Source organism: Hyposmocoma kahamanoa, unplaced genomic scaffold (genome assembly GCF_003589595.1).
Source record: "Hyposmocoma kahamanoa isolate Upper Pololo Valley unplaced genomic scaffold, ASM358959v1 100021, whole genome shotgun sequence".
Lineage (NCBI taxonomy): Eukaryota > Metazoa > Arthropoda > Insecta > Lepidoptera > Cosmopterigidae > Hyposmocoma > Hyposmocoma kahamanoa.
In genome coordinates this window covers 13219233-13240886 of record NW_020653200.1, presented here as the reverse complement: position 1 = coordinate 13240886, position 21654 = coordinate 13219233, and the positions used below count along the sequence as shown (strand labels likewise).

The following is a 21654-nucleotide window of genomic DNA, read 5'->3' as shown; positions in this document are numbered from 1 at the left end:
GTCAAACGGCTCAAACCCTTTTATCAAATGATCTAATTAAAGTAAGGAGGATGGGTTGTAGATGGCTGTACCTGTTTATACAATCGTTATCCACGATGAGAAACAGTCTGCAACGCCACGCCAACTACGCGGGTGCTTCTAATTAACTCTCTCGTTAGGTTTGGTTCACTGCGACGACTGACCTTTTCTTTCTGCGTTTTTATTATTATCCTATTCCCATCCCACACTTCACTTTAGTCACTAAACTTGTTTCCACAGGCATTATAGGTATACACAGGTGTTCTTCTTGAGCTCGGTATATTCTCTGCAATTTGCACGTGCACGATTTTTCACATGCTAGTGTGGAAAACCCTGGTGACAGATGAGTTCTGCTTTATTAATAGCCTATTCAATAGCCTAGAGATTACTTTGTGTGGAAAATTCAGGTGACAGATGAATTCTGCTTTATTAATACCCTCTCTCAATAGCCTCTTGGCTACGCTCTTGAGACGAGGTAAATAATGTCAATATTATCTAGATATAATTTGAATCTTGTTATATGACTAGTTTATAGTATCTTGAAATGGTCTTTTAAGTAGGAATGAGAAACTATAATTATTTTTTGTTAAATATTTTCTATACATATAAGAAAGAAAAGGTTCTAATGATCTTTAAAATCCACTATTGTTTTCTCTAAAATCCACTGTTGTTTTTTTTTGAGAAATCATTGCACTGTTTAGCTACATGCTTCATTTTCAGAAATTGTAAAATAGAGAACACGATAACTGGTAAAACGTTTCTACCTAGGTACCTAAATAGATTCGTACGTACATTAGATCTTAAACGACACAGATGCCAGAATCCTAATACGTCCAAAATTACTACTTAATTGGATATATTTACCTACCTGTACCTACCACCGCACTAAAAGGTGACATCAGACGCAATAATAACCTCTGGACATCATAACAGCAGAATGTTATAGTGATTGGAAATATATGATGTATAACACGAAAATATCTACATCTACATGCGTGTTTACGATAACTCCCAGAATAGAACATGTAGATATTGGCTATAGGTGTGTGTTATGTTTATGTAAGTAATCCCAGTTCGACCTTGGCAAAGGCATTATGTGAAACAATCTTGATGAAGACCAAATAGTGCATATCCGCTGCAGGCCGTTAGAATTGAAACAAGTTATAGACAAAAACATTTCTCATTCAGATATGAATTGCGCATATAATTTCTTTAATGGTTTACACAGTTGTTGATGATTATGGCATTGACCACATATGACCACATACCTAAAACAGAGGTATATATTCCAAAGGTAAAAAGTAGCCACCATGTCATCGCGTTCACGTATATAAGACTACAAGTATTCATTCAGATTGGGATCATTCATTCAGACACGTGGAAAATCGGTTCGCGATCCGTAAATAATTTTAAGGTGAAGGTAAAATTTAGTCAAGGCCAAAGCGTAATAAAAATATTACTATCTACTACAACGATGTTTTTCTCTTTTCTTTATTCGCAATTTAGAAAAAGTCGTCGTTAGTTTGTTAAAAACGTTTTTACCTATTTTTCACAGATAGTTGACGTCGAACCGAGTCGTGGACTCGTTGTCATGAATTTCGCTAGGATTATAGAAATGATAAAAGGCTAACTGCCATTAATAGGCTTGCACACAGCACGAAAGTCGGTAGCACAATTTAAATTATGCTACTTGAAATTCGATCGTATTTAATTTTAGTTTTGTATGTGATAGATTTATGTGTGTGAGAAGTATGAGTTAAAGCGTTGTAACATGACTACACTCGTAATAATAGGCTCAAAGGCTTGCGTTTTGAATATTTACTTTACTTACCTAAATATTATAGTAACGTTTTATCTTATCGTATCACTTTTACAACTGTTTACGTTTATATTTTTTATCTTACAGGTCTCAACTGACGACGACTGAGACATTGAAGAAATAGTGAGTGATAGGCTGATATCATTGTATTTTATTCAAAGATATTACAATGGCCAATATTGGTAAATGTGTATACGTAAAGTAAAGACTGTTGATTTGATGGTGTAGAGTAGTAAGAAGTAGACAGCCATGCTGTCTTACATGGTGCCTGTCGAGGAGAAGCCTCCTCCAGTGCCGGGCAAGGGACGGTTGGCGCTCGAGCTGGTGAGTTCACCGGGTAGCCCCGAGGCCACAGCGCGTCGGATCAAATCCAACATCTCCAAGGAGTCGTCAACCAGTTCGTTCGCGAGCGACCTCACAGTCTCCTCCTCGACTCCGACGGGGGCGCTTGACAAGCCTAAACATAAGCTGCTCAGCAATGGCACCAAGCACACGACCTTGAAAAGGTAAATTAAGTACGAACATTAACAGAAAAACCTATACCTAGCATGGAATCTCATGTTGCGTTGGCGTGTACCTGCGAATTGCAGAATGTGTCACTGTCGTTATCCTACCGTTAACTGCGGAACATACTCGTTAGATTAATAGCTACGTACCTACCTACTTCTTTCCGAAACATTTAATGATCTAATTTTAAACGTCGTCTTTAAGGACGTATAATCGTGTAAAAGTGTTGTGTCATGGGACATTTGTTGGCTGTAGCAACTAGATAACTCCTAGTCGAGAAATATCTACATTTAGTCAAAGAAATTTCGCCAATAATAATAAGTATTAAACTAATTTACTTAATGGGAGAGAACAATATACCAATACAACATTGATTTTATTAAAATACATAGTTCAATACAAAATAATTATATTCAAATGAACCTAAAATCAGAGGTTTGTACCAGGGCAATCAGAAAATTTTGCGTAAAAATAAGTTTATTTACAATAAAAAATCCGAATGTTTCAATTTCAAATTTCCCTTTACAATTTTTCACGAACTAATTTGAAACATAGTGTCTGATTGAAAAATGTGTCTGTGTCGGGAACATTTTCGAGTATTTTTTACGATTTTTAAATGTCGCCTAAAACCGGACGATTGATAGATAGAGTTTCCAGATAAAAGCCCTTTCAAGTGAACCGTGTACCTACTGTTGGTACCATGAATTTAAGCGCGGTCGACTAACTTTGAGGGATGAAGAAGAAAGTGGTCGCCCTTGACGCCTGTTACGGAAAGACACGTTTTAGCAGTACAAAAATAATTGTGGAGAATAGACGAATCACATATGAAGAGATTCAACACATATTTCATATCGGATCGGGAAGTGTTCATAATATTCTACACGAGCATTCTCACCGGAGGAGGATAGTTTCGCGCTGGACACATCTCACCGATACTTACTTTTTTGTTTTTACCGGGTATCTTTTGTCAACTCCTTAATGAAATCAAAGCAATATTAATGCCGAATAGTATACTACCAAATATATGCCAGAAAAGTTCACTAAGTTAAATAATATGCAACTGAACACGAGCTACTGCTCCACCATGACAACGCGCCCGTGCACTCGGCGCTGAAAACGACGAACTACAGTACACCGGGTAAACTTTTGGGTCACCCTCCTTACAGCCCTGATTTGGCGCCGTGTGACTTCATTATATGTATTTCTCAACAAACAAAAATAACTCAACGGGGTACCAATTTTCATAGTTGGAAGATGCGCTAGTTGCGTTCCAAGAGCCCGTAAAAGAGGCGTCTAAGGCGGACTGATTTTTTTCTATTGTGTTTCGGTAATTGGTCCAGACGCACGAAACTATGCGTAGACAGTGGTAGAGAGGTCTTTCAAAAGATTTAATAAAGAAAAATATACTCCTTTGAACATTTTTTTAGTTTCACAAAACTTTCTGAGCCCGCGTACTTTCTTTGTATAGTAGTGATTTTTCCCGAGCTGGTACGTTGGTATATGTATACACATCAACATATTATTATAGGGTCATAAAGTGAAAAATGATACTGACTTAATATTGATACTTACGAATTTATTGGATTATGTAAAATCTGTTTTCACAAAAATACTACCGCGGTATATATACGAGAGTATTTTTCAGTATTTTCTCTTTGTTTAGAAGGGTTGTTATTTTATTTACTGGGTGAAACTACATAATCTGCGTATTCCCAAGCGTCTGGCAAGCGGACAGGTATTTTTTCATTCCATTTAGTGTAGATTTCTAGTTTACATTCAGGCCTGCGAACAAATATGAATAATTACATACATATTAATTTTTATGTTATGGCACGCTGTAGCTTCAAATTAGTCATAAGTGATGTTGACAAATACTATAAAATCGCTAACGTGAAACAAACGTTAAGAAACTGATAATAATCATAAAGAATTGCACAAGTAGGTATAAATGTAGGTAATTACGCATTATTTTGTATATTGTACACGAGCCCGCTAAGTAGGTAATCATTACGTATCAGAATACAAAGCAAATAATTTATTGGCCTACCTATATACATAGACATTACACAGGCCAATAAATAATTTGAGAAACATTTAGGGTATCATGGTTAGACGTGGGCGTTTAAATGAAAATAACTTTTAAAAGTTTGCTTTTTAAAATAAGCACATTCGCTCGGTTTTGAATTTAAGGGTAAGCATCAACAAGTGCTTATGTTTCAAGTCCCGCTATCTATGTTTCCGAAGCAAATTAATTCATCAATGCGAATAATAATTTTATAATTAAAAATGAACTCGTGTTTTACAAACAAACTTACTGCTTTGCTTTTCTGTATCAATACAACGTTGCAATTTTTTTTTTACATAAAAGTCTATGTGCTTAAACGTTTTTCATAACGATTTTGTAAGCTTCAAACTAAAAAGCATAAGTAAAAAGCATTAAGAAAAAGCACAACGACGTTTTAAGGCTAAAAGCGACTCGATTGGCTCCGTATAGACTCTGAAATCTGAAACTCGAAATCTGATTCCGAATACCAGTAACGGCAATGTATCAACGCAGCGCGCACTCCGGCTGCATTCAAGAGTATATAGTTTCAGAAAATATATAGTTTCGAAATCCGATTTCGAATATCCATGTATATTTTCGATTAGATATTCAGAAAAAGCTATATTACGCATATCTACCACAACCGCATTTCCAGCCGAATTTTCGAAAAACAAACGGCCCAATGCCAACGGCACAAGACACACAGCCACCGAAACAATGAATTTATAGCAAACCAAATTTCCCGATCGCATAATTTCACGAAATACAGCCGTTATGTGGCCAGCTCAAGTCACACAGACACCGAAACAATGAATTTATTGCAAACCAAATTTCCCGATCGCATAATTTCACGAAAAGTAGCCGTTATGTGTCCAGCTCAATTATGTGATTTAACACCGCTGCATTATTTTTTATGGGGTTATGTTAAAAACCGTCATCAGTGATAAACCGTAATAATTTTATTGAATCAATGTAAGCACTACGGCATATAGAAAAGTGGTGACGTTTTTGAGCGCAATATATTTTCAGTACTATGCACGAACGGGTTAAGAAAATGGTAAGAAAAGAAAAGAAACCAGAGCTGATGCAAGCTTGATAAAAGACCATTATATTAAAGTTTTGGTATGTGATTACATCAATGAGTGAACTGTGCATAGAAAGGAGAGAATACAGGAATTTATCCAGTAAACATAGCTTGAACTTAAGGAGAAAGTGACAAGTATTAACAGAGAACATCTTTCACTGCCAAAATGCATTAAAAATCAAAAGTTGGATGAATGACAAAACATACCAACTTAATAAACAAAGAAGGTAATTAAAGCAGACTGACACTGCAAATTAAATAGGTTTTTTTAAAGTTTAAGCAATTTGTAGCTTTCACATGCAAATAATGCATAATAATACAAATAGTACAACCTTGATAGCCTAAAGGCTTGCACTGTGGGCATTGGATGAGAAGTTCCCGGGTTTGATACCGGTAAGATCAATTTAACAAATTAACTTTTCTAAATGGTTCTGGTCTTGGCATTCTATTGTAAGACAATTACCTGGTCTGAGACTAGGGAACTCTCTGTGTCTGTAAGTATCAGAGCAACAGAATCCCAGAGCAGAACCAATTTACAAAAGTTCATTTCCCAAATTCGTTCTACCGGGAATCGAACCTGGGACCAAGAACGATGGAATTTATTTCCGGGCACAACTCAGAACACCCAGGCCAAAACAACTTTCGAAAAGTTCACATTTAGTTTTATAGTTGACTGAGCTGATTTTTTACGGTTTTTAAAAAAAATCTCGAATAACTCAAAAAAATATCAGACACCCTAGCTCGTAATTAATGGCATTGTATAAAATTCAACACTTACGTATAAAATTTATTTATAAATAATAAAGGCTACTCCATTATACCTGTGTTCAAGTACTTGTCACTAGAAGCTACATATGGTACCTTTTGGTAAGTTTCCAGTAGAAGCTGAATATGGTGTTTTTTTGCGCCTTTCAGTTGTTGCAAGCAAAATTAGACATTACGGCGATGACATTACAATTAAAATTCAATGTTTTAGCTTTGTCATATTCCTTTACATGTCACTACGTTTAAATAGGTTGACTTTGGACATTTTTTTCGTGGTTTTTGTATTAGACCCCTCGTCCATTTATTTGTAAGTCAATGTATACAATTAGTATACCTATAGATAGAGCACTTTAAATATTAACTTATTTTGGTAATTAAAAGTATAAATCATAATCTCTCCTCTCTCTCTCTCTCTCTTCCCCCCCCCCCTCTATCTCTCCTAATACAGCCACATGTGAACATACGTCGAAACAGATTTTATAACATGACAGTCGTAAAAATAACACGAACAATGTGAAACAAATTAATATGTATAATACTAATATTTTATAAATCTCTCATTCAAATTTAAGAAATATATTGACTAATTTTGTTCATACAATCTTTAAACCTTTCATAACTGTCAATAGCACACAGTACACAGTTCCGGTTTTGAAGAGTAAGGGTGCTGGTGAAATTACAGGCACATGAGACTTGTCAACTTATTTATGTCTCAGGGTGACGGGCGCAGTGGCAGTGCCCTTCGGAGCTTTGCGTTTTAAAGCTCTGAGTGGCACTGCAACTGCTATGGATAGGCGTTTAGGTAGCTTACTAACAGGCGCACGAACGGAGGGTCTGATCTCAGAACGATTTTCTTCTTATTTGAAGGCTAATTTTATCGGATGGTTCTTAGATAATGTTGGATGAACATCGAACAACACACAGCTGTTTTAAATGGGTCACAAGATAAAAATGTAGTGTAGTTTATATAGATAATTCGGGTTTTTTTATTTCGAATGCGGTAGCACCCGCTGCGACAGCAGCAACGCCCCTAATTGCTTCCAAGGCTCCTACCGCCTCCCACCACTTTGGGAAATTAAGATTTAGTGTATGGATCTCAGTCATTTGAATATTCATTTTACTTTCACTTGTCTATGGAAGAGGTCGACCAAGGCGTTGCTACACAGACCAACTAATGGTCGGTGTCGTGTCGTATAAGGAGGCCAAGGAGCTGGCTTATAAAAGAGATGACTGGAAGATGCTCCACGGACAAGAGTATATATAACTCTTAAGTTTGATGTTGATGACGATTGTCTATGGAAATTCGATGACATTACAAGACTATAGTAACTTTGATCTGACGCTGCAAGCAGGACAGTCTGCAGACTACCCAATTCCTCAACTACTTACAGTGGAACTATCGTATTTGGGCTCGTTAAATTGGTCTCAACGAGTTGTTGAGACTTTATTGACTTTTTGGAGTACAGTGTTTGTATCGTTTTTATTTTAATTTAAGTTTTAACTTAACTGCTTACTTGAATAACTTAAAACTGCTTGTGATCTCAAATATCTATACAGTGTTTCTATAGTCAATTGCACTCTTTACCTCGCTCAAAAACCTACCTAAATCTATCTATCTATCCTATATAATACCAAAAACCTATCTAAAAAATAACTTGTTAATAGGGTTAAATGCGACTTGTTGACTTCTCCATTGAACTCAGATAGTACAATTATGTAAATTGTATGTAACGGTGGTGATATACATAGGTCCGTCATTCGCAATAAGCAAGACGGTTTTATTTGTTTCGGATTTGCGGAAACAACGATTTATCTCTCTGCTTACAGTATGGGGTTAGCTACAAGTATAGGTAATTTTTGCCCCATCAGAAAAAGACAATTAAATTACGTATTTGAAGTATGCATGTTTGTGAAACGTGAAGTATGTACTTTTTTAACTCGATAGTCAAACCGCTCGACTGGCCCCTCCCAAAACACTACTTGCTTGTCTAGGAACTGCTATAATATGTCCATAAATATATGTAATGTCTTGTCTGCTGCGCTTAAACATATTTAAAAATAAATTATTTGACTTGTTATGTGATCTGTGTATATATGACATCAAAGATTATTTAAAATGAAAAGAAATTGACATAACCTCGTTTATAAGAGTATACTACAAATTTTCTAGGACGATCCCTGGCTGTATAAGAGAGAACCTTTGCTTCAAAAATCTATCGACTTTACCTCATCCCTGTGAAAACATCAAATGAAGTGTCACAGGGATCATACTAGAAAATTTGTAGTATAACTGCTTCAATATAATTTATAAGACTTTTTAACCGACTTCAAAAAAGGAGGAGGTTCTTAAGTCGACCTTGTTTTTTTTGTATGTATGTTACGCGATAACTCCGGTATTTGTGAACCGATTTTCATGATTCTTTTTTTGTTGGAAAGAGGGTACCTACCTCCATAGTGGTCCCATTTCATTTTGAAGAAAATCATCCATCTCTAAGGGTAACTGTTCACGCATGAAGATTCATTTTTATAAATAGCGCCTATATTTTACTTAAGGAGCAATTATTTTAATGGTTGCTTTTGCTATTCTCCAATTCAAGGCGTTTTTCTCTCAATATACTTTGAGTAATGAGAACCGATTTTTATTATCCCTGTGTCAAGTCCTGTATAGTGGCGAACTAGGGGATATTTCAATATAACTTGGCAAATAGACGTAATTCCACGTACTTTTGAGGTCGGTTTTTTTAGTAGGTACAATGTACCGAGATTATTAATAATTTATCTAATGTAATTAAATCACTACAAGATTTTACTTTTAAATCACAATTGGCAAAATGGCCTTTGACACATTGCTTTTAAAGTAACAAAGAATATTTAGTAGTTACAAATACCAATTGATATTAATTCGAAGTGCAAATTGCTTTGTAATGGTACAGAAAAATGTGAAATACCATTAACATTTCCACACCTGCATGCAGGTTGAATACAATGTATCTAATTTTATTCAAGATCTGTATATATACTGTATTCTGGCAAATAAACGTATTCTATTATATTCTATTCTATTCTATTCTAAATGTACTATACTTGTAATGTGTTACCCACTCATCTTTGTCCTTGTTGAGTATGCACTTCGTATTTACGGGGCTATTACCGACTTCTATAGTGTTACAAAATCGCGAGCTAAAGATAAATATGTAAAATGATCGACTACGAACTTTGATGCCAGCCACCCAATTAAGCCTGTGGTTGTAACAGGCACTGGCTTTAACGTTTTCGTTTCGGTGACATCTAAGTGCGCTACAGGAAGAGTTCCGGCAGCGGCGGCTTTGCGGCGAATTATGTTTGCTTCTTCCGTCGCTTTACTGAAATATGGTACGGATGTACATTAACTCACTTGATAACACATTTACTTCAATAACCTCTACTGATTATTCTTACTTGCTCTCGTCGAGTAGCCAGCTCCATCGTTCGTACCATTGCTTACGGCAAATTTCAGCCTTTTTCCACTGCGCTCGCATCTGGAACGCTTCTGTGTTAGGATCGTACTTCTGCACTCCGCCTTCTTTCGCCATGTTCTGTACCTGTTTTTGAGTACCAAGCTTAAGCAGATTGACTGTATCAATGTCCATATTCTTTAGGAACCTTAGGAGTTACGGAAACCATCCTATTATAATATACTAATTACATTATAATCAAATCCATGCGCGTAATTCGATGCCTAAGTGTACTACTTGTTACACTGAAGAATAATGATGTTTAAATCCATATTAAGTATAAACGAGTATTCGAGTATACAATAATATACCTATACCTACTTAAAAATTTCCAATACACTACCAAGAAAAAATTTCAATAAATGGAACAAAATTTGTCACGGAGAAGGTTTTATATAATTGTTCTATGTTAGAAAACTAAGTTATTACGAAGGCACCCACTGCTAACCTAGTTACTTTTTTATATTACCTATCTACTGAGTGTTTCTTCACTAGTCTGAGCGACGTCACATAGATCAACGCGCAGCCAGCGAAAGAATGCTAGAAGACTTTTGTAGTTAAAGTAGGTCAAACATTGTCGAGACTGTTAAGTAGCTTCTTAATACAAATACGGATCTATGTAGTTAAAGCGAAATGTAAAAGTTTGAACGTGACCATCACTGACACCTTAGAAGGACGTAATTCGGTCGATTAGAAAGTCCATTGCTTATTGTTAATAATTCTAGAGCAGGCAATAAATGTTTGACAAACGGAACTGTAACTGGATTAACTAAGTTACTTATTTAATACCTATTAGTACTTAGGTACTTAAGAAGTTTTGATTTTTTTACAACTAATATTACATAATTATAATAATACATTTTAGTATTCAGTTCTATTAGTTATTACTGAAATTATTGTATTGTCTGTGCAACTAAATTTACTTGCTATGTTATTATACTATTGTGTACTGACTTGCTTTAATAGATTGCATCTATTTATTACACTCACCTTATTTACAACTCTCAGTTATTATTAAAACAAAGTAGAATTTGATGTGAAATGTAAATCTAGTAAATATTTGCCGTTGTAAGTTAATTGTTGATGAAAATAGCTGATTGCACGCAACAAATAAAAATCCATTACATACATAATTATTATTTCCTATAGGCTTGTGCCAGTGTCAGTTTAAAAATCGCAATCAGAACTCAAATGACAATCTTATCATCATTTGAATAGATAAAAACCATGAAGTTTGGAAGTATGATTTATCTGCTGGTCGAGAACTATTTGTAAACTTTTATTACAACAATTTACACATTTCGTCGCCTTACTTTCTCAAACTCGTATCTTAAAGCACAAAGTTACTGAAATGCAAAACATGGATTGCATATACAAATTTTGCAGGCTGATTTCACAGCCCATTTCCTTCATATTCACACACTAGCACACACACACTTTTACCTATTCTTAAATTAATGCATCCAAATTGACCCCCTTGATAAGAAATTTAAAATACATAGAAAGTTTTACCACCTCCTGAATACTGCCTCCGTGACTGCCACGCCGAGGTCCCAGGTTCGATTCCCGGGCCGGGAGAAATGTTTGTATGGCTTACATTTATTTCTCTCGTGAGATTGGGTGTAATTTGTGGTTGTCTATGTGTGTGTCCATGGCACCCGCGACACAGGGTTTCCCTAGTGCGGGGCTATGTTGAGTGTGTGCGTTATTTATTATTTATTTATTTAATAATCACTCTTTATAAGATACGAGTTTGAGAAAGTAAGGCGTCGATTTGTATCCTATACTGCGCACTGCGCAGGGTGAATACTTAGCCGATAATCTGGTTTATTTACAAAAAAATGTTTAAATGGTATCTGATGGGAGTTTATCTTGATCTATTGAGAGCCATGAACAAAGGCGGCTCGTTCCGAGCTCGATCAATATGTCTCGCAAATAGTTATATAGATTATGTTACGTGCGACTCTCCATTTAAAGTATATTACAGGTACTTATACTCATACTACCAAAGAAAAATATATTCCGAATGTTGTTACAAACTTATTCATTACAAATATAATTTCACCAACTAAACTGCAAGAATACCTTTATCAAACGCTACTACATATAGATATCGTTGTCCATCAATAATTGGTTGTAGGTATTTCATGCATATCTTCGTTTTATTTGTAGACAAGTAAAATAATTTATTATTGATTTGAATTGTTTGACAATATATGCAAAAAGTAACTAAGCTATATGAAGTTATTCGATGAATACCTTCTCTCTTAACTATTTATTTAATGTAAAGTTGGAAAGGAAATAAACAATATCATTCTAGGTGTTCTCTTATGATTAAGTATTTTTGTTATTTCCTTTTTAATAGCAGTAGAGCTTCTTGTGAAAGAGTTCGTCCAGTGTAGTACTGTCACCTTACCTATTTCTGCCGTCAAGCAGTAATGTCGACATTACTGTGTTCCAGTTTCGAAGGGTAAGGTTGCTGTTGAAATTACAGGCACATAGGACTTGTCAACTTATGTCTCAGGGTGACTGGCGCAGTGGTAGTGCCCCTCAGATTTTTGCAATTTAAAGCTCTGAGTGGCACTGTAACTGTTATGGATAGGTGTAGCTTACCATCAGGCGCACGACTTATTCGTCCCGTCACTTAATGTTATAAAAAAATAAAAATAAGTACACTTAAAATGACTTCATTAAATTGTTGCATCATCTGTTTTCTAAAGCAGTTATCTTTTTTCATCAGAGTATCATTCGGCAGCTCTAAGGGATCTATGGTGGAGACGTTGATTTACGAGAGCCCGCTTCAAGAGGAACCTGAGACCAGCCCCCCGCCCCAACTCCAGGAAACCACGTTTCCGTATACGCTGGCTGAAGATGAGTACGTATACAACATAACGTTGGTTATACGTTGACACCACGTCCATATCTTGCAATTATTGAAAGAAAATTATAAAAAAATGAATTTATCAAACATTTCTCGTTCATAATTTCGCGCCACACTAAATGCTAACTAGCTAATGCTGTCTTGAAAGAATCTAATTACGTGTTGCCTTCGATATAGTTGTTGATCGAATGTCTTGAGTACGTATTCTTTTAGTAACGATTTGTCGATTTGTCACCATTATACTACAATATATGCTTTGTGATAGTGACGTAAACGATTAATTAACATTTATGACATAACTCAGGTTAATTACCTATTAACAGGCTAGTAGGAGAAAGATCATTACAAAATATTTCTAAAATACACACAACATAAGTGCCTAGGGATCAAGCAAGTTTTTGATAATTACTAAGAATCACGTTTTGAATTAATTTTTTTGGCACCAATGGATTTTTTAGTCAATTTCATTTTGAAATATAAATTATAAAATTAACTAAAAAATTAGGTAATTACTCGTAAGAAACCTGATTTTCAGTAATTGACAAAAACTTGTTTCTCCCTGGACAATTTTAATGTGTGTACTTTGTAGAAGTAATTTATATGAAAATACCTATTCCTGCATATTTATTGATTTAGGATGGATGTCTTCTATTTTAGATTTTAACATTTTCGTCATTGCCTATCGCATTTTTTAAGGAATACAAATATCAAATGCCAGTTAAGTGCAGAATATTTTTGCCTTGCTTGACCTTACCTACTCGGTAATTATCGTCGGTTATTTAATAAAATAGAAGGAACACTTTTTAGAAATTTCTTTTGTTACAGAACTTACCCGAAGTTAGGCTCTACCTACTCTATTATTAAATCAGTCGTGTGACCATGGCCCTTTATTTTGCTCCACAAAAGGATAATTTTCTTCATATTCTAATCCCACGATTTTTCCAAAGTCTCAAAGTTTGTTTCCCTTACAATTTTTGTTTATTATTTTATGTAACAAAATAACTAACAAAGTAACTTTGAAGAAAAATATCGACATGAAACGTACAATTTGAGGAAGGTTCACTACCCTTGGAAAACCTTCCGATTGTTTCATTATCCAGCCCGCATTGAGCCAATGTAGAGGACTGTGGCCCTCTCACTATCGCTCTCCACCCGTGCCCAATAGTAGAATGTTTAAAAAATTGAAGATGATGACGTAAAATGCAAATACAATTCAAAAAGAAACATACGGGTATCATGGTGGAAATCTGAATCGTAACATAACGAAACAGATAGGTAACGAAAGAATGTTCGATCAACATTTCCGTTAAACCTACTGTAGTGCGTCCAGGCATCACAGCCCCACCCTTTTTTTTCTGTAACCGGTACACATAGAATCAGTCACAATAAAGAAATTTCCATTTACAGGACCACTAAAGGCAGTGTTTCATTCACGGTTTCATATGGGGTTTTTATGTCTCTTTTAGCTCTCAGTATTTTGTTCCATAAAATAATACCTACAATATAAATAGTAGAATAAAGTGGGATATGCAATGGATTTTCCCCTACCACTTACCTACCCTATAGTCCATTTGTTTAGGTACTTAAATAAAAAATGTAAACAATCTTGAGATGTCTATGAAATATACATTTATAAAATTATTTTTACTTACCTTCAAATACAAAATACTATATGTATTAGCTTATATTCATATGAAATTGCGTGCCTATTATCAGACCTATTAAAAAAATAAAAAAATCAAAAACAAAATAATCTTTATTTCATATAGCAAGAGAGCAAGAAACTCTAGAGGTTGCTCTTTATAAATAACATTAGTACACATTCAACATTTACAATACGTTTTTCTGTTTGTTTTGAAACATCAGAGACCCAGACTACATTTATGAGCTAAACGGGTTACTACCACGGATTTAACAGCAAACCAATCAACTACTTTAAATATAGCATTGTTCACATCGTCGTAGAAACATTGGTGCCTTTTAACTTTAAATAATAAGGAAGTATCATCCAGCAAACAATACTATCTCATGTTGTATATCCTCCATGAGGCTAGGTAAGTCATTAATATAAACTAAAAACAAAAATGGGCCTAGAATTGAACTTTGAGGGAGACTCATGCTAATTGCAGACTTTTTTATTGTCCATAACACATATCGTACCTAGTATAAGATACGCGTTATAGCAACACGTGACTGACTAGAATTCGATATCGGCATCACTATCGCACCAAGAACGCCGCCCGATTATTAGAGTACTGTGTTCGTTCGTCGTGTCCGCCCGCTGCGCTGTCTTCACTTTGTTCGTTCGGTGTGTTTGTATTCGTGCATGTTCGTTCCATTCCATTCACTCAGCCGCGCGCCTCAGAGTTCCGAGATCGATGTTGTGAGGAACGTCGCGAAGCGTTACACGAACCAAACTTAACTCCATAGCGCGTACTCGACTGTTATTTTATTTATTATCTCTTGTTTGTTATTTTAACATTTCACAATAACCATAGTGCGCAGTGATAATCTTTCATTACGTTGGCAGTGATAAATATCTAAGGTACGTCATTCTTGGCTCTCTTGATCCTGTTGCTGTTGATTAATTTAAGATTTTATGTCGTGAATTCGCAAAATGTGTAATTTTTAGCGATAGTATAATGGTTTGGCCGGATAGTTATTTCGTTGCGGTCATGTATTAAGCCATATCGAATTGCTCTTTCAGTTTTGCAAGTTTTATAGTGCGGAGAATTCGGTCAGCATGACGTCATGAGGACTGATTTATAAACATAAAACGACTTTCAGTTCCATCTAAAAGGCGGGAGCACAAGGTCACTACTCGGCACGTACACATAGTAAACAGGCATTGGCAAACGTTATGGAACTTCTATTTTTGTTATTGCTATCATTGATAGTCAACGGTGGTAGATAGACCCGCCCTGCGGCGGCGGCGGCGCCCTGTATGCCTCGAACATTTCGGAGACTGACCGCACCTAGCGTACACTGATTGTTAGCTGCTGTGGATTAACACTCCCTGTAATTGAACTCCTAGTCTGATTAACTTAATAAATTTAATATGCTTTGTCAATGTCCACAATTTCCAATCAGTTCCAATGTTTCGACACAAATCCCCTGAAGACTGTTTTGGCTTGGATACCTATAAATGGTTGAATTTTGTCGCAGTGATGCGATGTTAGCTTTAACGGTTACCTAGTTTGCTGCTAAGGACATAAACTGTGATGTCAATTAATTACCCAGCAATGGAGCCATTTGCCAAACAGAATTGAAATCTATCATTGATGCAATGAACATAATTAGACGACTATTTGATCTCTAACCGTAGCTCATTGAATCAATGTTGCTGCTATGCTATTATGTACTTTCTAGTACATACATATTTAGTTAGATACTTTAGTCACTGCTGTGCGTCTGTTTGTGGTTCTAGTTTATTTTAACAGTACTGAACCTGAAACGAGAACACTGTGTTCACAAGTTAATATTATTGCAGTTTGGCATATAGTCAATGAGAATGGGAAGTGATCTTTTGAAACATAGTAATTTCATTATAAATGAATGACATAATGAACCCAACAGAATCAAATATAATGTTGATGTAAGAACCAACATAAACATAAATAAAAATAAATGAATTAGTCACTAATATGTTTACCATGCAAAACACTACAAACATTGTTATAACCCTGGTACCCTCCGATCATGACCTTGAATCTTGGTCAGTGATGTTATGGAACAATATTTCTCCATTTTCTTATTCTGTGAATCATGTAGCTGCCTATTTATGAATGTGTGATGTCAGATATTAACACAGTGCAGGTGGCAAGCTGTAAAAGTTTATAAGATGTGGGCGTTGCTTCAATTTCATTAATTTGCTTACTTGATGATTAGTTGACTGCCTCCATGGCTGAACGGTTACCATGCTGGACTGCCACGCAAAGGTCCGAGGTTCGATTCCCGGGCCGGGAGAAATATTTGTGTGGCCTACATTCATTTCTCTCGTGAGTCTGGGTGTAATTTGTGATTGTCTATGTGTGTGTCCATGGCACCCGCGACACAGGGTTTTCCTAGTGCAGAGCTATGTTGAGTGTATGCATTATTAAGTTAGGACTTGATAATTAAAGTGAATCTACATAAAAAAGTTCCATTATCATTTTATGAGAAAAAAAAAGAAATAGTACATTTTAACCAATTTTTGCACACTTAACTAATCTCGAGTTTGCAAACAAGTGTGGGTGAAGAACATGGTCATTCACTAATAAAAGATGATGCTCCTTAGAATCAAGTATGCACAGTGGCTCTATATTAGGTGTGACTCACACATGCTGCAAGGCGAAGTATTACACAATTTGAATAAATGTTAATTTAATCATCCTCTGTTGATCAAACTGAATGCTTGCTAACATTTGTACAGTAACAAGATTACCTTGTTTTTAAAATTCTATATATCTAAATTATCTATTTTGATCTGCTTTTGCGTAGATCAGTATAAATGTCATCAAATTTGAAAATTTACAAATAACTCATCTCCAATGTTGTTTCCCCTTTTTTTTGTACAGACACAATGTGGTTATGCGATTTTTGAATGTATCTGTAAAAGTAGCAGTATAACGTATTAGTTCTATGACAGGATTATTTACACATAGTCTATTGTTTCAGTTCCGAGCGTTCGAAAGTCCGCGTTACTTTTTACCAAGGGGTTCGTCCGCAGTGCGTGTCCCCGCCACCGGCGCCACAGGAGTCCCACGTCCTCTACGCGGCCTTGCTATCCGCCGCCGCTAACGCCGACATGGCCGATCACGCCGCCTATAACAGACAGATCAGGTAATGACCACGGCCTCGCCACGTTTCAATCACTTTTGCCAGAAATATTTTTGACGTTAATGTCCCCCTCATGTATTTTAATTTCTGTAATACAATCAGATAATCGAATTTGAAATGAATTTTGCGAGCTTAAAGTGTGGCCCCAATAAAAAAAACAACCTATTATTATCTTGGTTTGCAGTCCATACAAGTAAACCTACCTAGTTTCACATTGCTGCACAATTACAATGTGGTCTCTTCCGCCGCTGTTTATTATGCGTATGATCAAACAAATCCATTTACCTGTTTAGTTAGGAGGCCACACAGAATGCAAATTAATTATTTATTAGTGCCACGTTACGAAATATAATAAGTATATAGTAATAAGTCTTTTTTGAAATCGCGTTGTTTAACCAATGTCTGACGCACGTACTTGTAAATTTCAGCACTGAAAGCGGATGGGACAACCCATTCCGTCCGGACGGCGACCTGAGCCGCGAAGCAGATGAAATCGTATCGCTAATCAAGGGAGGCAAACCCATCACGCCCACGCCTACTGCCGCTCCGCAACTCGCCGGTGACGAAGAGGAGAAAGCTCATGTGAACAACCTTAACGTGAGTACAAAAACCTTTGAAATAATATCATTTGGTCATATTTTTATTAAACTACCTAATCATGGGCATTTGACAACATATGTGTTAATATGGATCTTTACGGAATTCACAGACAAGTGCTCCTTCTTCACCACAAACTAAAGTGGCGAGTCCAGTGCAACAGAGCACACCTAAAGCTATGAATGGCACGAAGAATGGCGCAGCAGTGGTCGAGGCGCGTCCCGGTCAAGTGGAGGTGCAGCGCTCGCTGCCGCAGGAGCCGCAGCAGGCAGAGCATGTTACCATCAAGAAGAAGCCCAAGTGCAAATGCTGCGTCATCCAGTAAACCGGAGGAAAATTCGAAACTTTGCGCTTCACACCGGTAACACGCTATGCTTTATATGTCTAGGCATATTCACAACTTTGGTGTTTACTCGGTGCTATTTCATTTTCGACTTGTTCTACACCATTTGTGATTTAGGATACTGGTGTTTTTATGACGAGCGCACGTTTGTATGTAGACGTATCAACGTTTTGGGTTTAGCTGAATACCCGAAAGTTAAACGCAAACATGCGCTCTACCACACCAATGTGCATATTTATAAAGTAATAGCCTATAATCTTAATAGCATGTCTGTTTATTAAATACAATGCGTTATAAATCTGGCCTGAGCAAATACGAACTGAATAGCATTTTGTTCGAATTCTTTTCAAGGTTGCGTTTGTGTATCATTTTTTAAACATCTGTTATTATATTACTGTTTTCGATAATTTTATTCAAAGTTAATATAGGATTTGTAGGGTACAAATAAAGTATTTATTTTTAAAGCTAGTCTGACGGAAATAGTTTTGAATATTTTATATTATATATTACAGACCAACATGCATTTTTAATTCACTAAGGTATTATAGGGTACAATGCATGTCGTGCTCCTAAAATATTGTTTTAGTATCTATTTTCATTGTCAGAATCTCACGCCAGCGCAGCTATACAAAACATGTAATAACGTATTATGATATAAAGCTTGCATGAAAAATGTATAGAGATAAACATATTCTGCTAAGTACATTGAAGTGGCAGTGGTATACAGGATGCAAAATTCTTTTTCGAGATGAAGAATTTGGACGTATTATGACACTTACAGCTACAGTAGCAATAATAAAGTTGCAGTTGACTTCATTTTTTGGAGGCGTATCTCGTCGACTGAACATTGATATTCTGTAACCAGGCTAGGCTTTTGTTCAGATATCATTTAAATAAAAATGTCATAATTTTGAAATATCATAATAATTTATTGAAAAAGTGTTACTAAGTTAAATAAAATTTAAAATACATCATTAAATGTATATTTTTATAGGTTTATTTATAAAAAAAAATGTTTACGGTACACGCGAAAACGTCGGCTATTCGAAATACTAGTTAGTAATATTTGAAGCATACAACTGAAGTTATTTCTGAAGACTTGAACTGCGTTAAATATCCTCGCATATCGATTGCTACGAAACGGTATGGTATTAAAAATTGTCTTTGTAATAGTAGAGCTACAGTTTTGTATCTTTTATACTCTCGCGACGATTCGCCATTAGTTTTATGCCTACATATATTTAATAAATGTCTGTAGTACACGCTAGCAACTGTTGCACAATTTCAGTTTTATGTGAAGAGTCGAAAGAAATTCAACCAAGATGATATTTTGTTACATTTTTGTATCCTTGATTGTACTTTAAAAATAATAGTACCTATTTATATAAAGCGCAGTTACTGTATAACGGACAAAATATTTTTAGTCCAATTGCCACATTAGCTGGGAACTTTTAATGTATCCATACAGCGCTTCTTTGATTGACAGTTAATCTCATTATTGTTGTTAGCTTATTAACATGGGTATTATAACCTTACACATGTTATAGATAACATGCTTGCGTCCAGTAGTTAATACACATGTATTAATTTTTGTGTAGGTCCCTAATCAGTCTAGATAAATCAAAGTCAAATTAAGATAATATGATAGGAGATCCGTATTTTTGTAATAGGCAAGTAGAAATTCGTATGTTCTATGACTGATTAGTGACTATAGTACTGCTGGAATAGTAGGTACTTATATACAAGTAAGATATTTTCTGCAACCATGAAGAATTAGCGTGGTATCGAAGCCGCTTAAAATTATATAAGATAAAACAACGTGGAAGACACTATAAGAAATGCCTCTTAGACTTTTTTTGAGCATCGTCGAAACCTAAATGAAATACGGAAATGACGTAAACTTTCCATTTCCGATGGGATAGAGCGTTCTAAGCTAGTTAAGTGAATAGTTAGTTAAGATATGATTTAACTTTGTTATCTACACGTAAATTATTTTTGACTTTGACGTATTCTTTGTGTAGGTTTCATAGGTAGTATGGGTAGAATCCAATGTACTGCACTACATATGACCGTAACTTATTAAAAATTCTAAAGTTCTATAAAGCAGATCGCCATTAATAAAATTTTTCAAAATAAGTTTTAAACGTGTTTTGAAGCAAGGTATATATTTAGGTCTAACTAAAGCATTTGTGTCTGGTATTCGGCTATATTGTAGTTGTTTTTATTTTGCAGATCGGCACTACGAAACATATCGCACCATTTGCTTTTCGGCCTTTAAATACAACCTTAGATTGCATCTAACCTGTTCCCTATTTTAATGATTAAATGTACGTATTTATAGTTCATATAATCGAGAAATATTTCTCTTAAACTCTACGAATCTGCTTTTCCGATTAACCAGTCTACAATTTAAATCTCATTTTACATTCTGACTTATTTAATAGATATTATTGAGTAATAGTACTTGTTACCTTGTTATTTTGAATTTATATGATCATAGAAAAGTGCGATTTAGGGGCACAGAGGTTTGATCATCATAATAATAATTTTATGTATAAAATGATATTCTAAGATGTAACAATATGAAAGCAATATTGACGAAGAACTAATGAGAAAAAAGAAAAATGAAACTGGTGTTACTTAAATTTTGTATTTAGAAAAATAGGAATGGTGAATCATGGAAATTGTGCCAAAGTTACAGCAACAATTGGTACATGGTTAAGAACATTGGTAAACTGCTATCATTATATAGTTGGACGATCATTGTGGCCACATATTGTTACAACTACTCAACTAGGTATTTATGTAATAAACAATGTAAAATATTATGTATGTATGTATCATAATAAATGTCTGGTAATAAATTTATAGTAATTAGCATGAGAAAGGGGGATGTCAGCCTCTAGCTTGGGCCTGAAAGCACCCTTATTTCTTCAGATGCGAAAGTACGTTCCTTAATATAGTTTTTTATTTACAAGTAAAATACTGCTATTAAGGTTCTACGTGAACGGTATTTATTGTACCCAATATTTTAGTTCTTGTCACCATTGTATTGAAAGTATGAGCAGCTAATATCAATCATGGCACCTAGTTATATTCGATTGTTTTATTTTGTGTTCTTGTTTTCGACATTCTATAAGTTTAGCAGTATGTGTAAAACAAAACTAAAATGACATTATATTTATATAAAATATTTATTTTCTATTATTATTATCAATGGATATGTACAAATCAATTACATTGTAATTATTTATATTAAATCTTTAAAGCCAATATTTCGTTTT

At 35.2% G+C, this 21654-nt stretch overlaps 2 protein-coding genes across 3 annotated transcripts; one reads left to right on the top strand and one right to left on the bottom strand.

Annotated features, from left to right (window-relative positions):
* Positions 1 to 2054: 2054 nt before the first annotated feature.
* LOC113239609 lies at positions 2055 to 21526 on the top strand. Of its 2 annotated transcripts, XM_026476674.1 has the most exons (6): positions 2055 to 2343; positions 12472 to 12606; positions 17269 to 17433; positions 17859 to 18027; positions 18140 to 18388; positions 20603 to 21526. In XM_026476674.1, the coding sequence occupies exons 1-5, from the start codon at positions 2087 to 2089 to the stop codon at positions 18350 to 18352; spliced, it is 939 nt and encodes a 312-aa protein (XP_026332459.1). In that variant the 5' UTR covers positions 2055 to 2086; the 3' UTR covers positions 18353 to 18388; positions 20603 to 21526. The 2 variants fall into 2 exon arrangements, with proteins under 2 accessions (XP_026332459.1, XP_026332451.1); XM_026476666.1 differs by lacking the exon at positions 20603 to 21526 and having other exon boundaries at positions 18140 to 19258.
* Positions 2185 to 9818, bottom strand: LOC113239622. The gene is made up of 4 exons (XM_026476686.1): positions 9676 to 9818; positions 9453 to 9599; positions 3917 to 4126; positions 2185 to 2334 (listed from the first exon to the last, which is right to left on the bottom strand). The coding sequence occupies exons 1-3, from the start codon at positions 9807 to 9809 to the stop codon at positions 4021 to 4023; spliced, it is 387 nt and encodes a 128-aa protein (XP_026332471.1). The 5' UTR covers positions 9810 to 9818; the 3' UTR covers positions 2185 to 2334; positions 3917 to 4020.
* Positions 21527 to 21654: the final 128 nt, after the last annotated feature.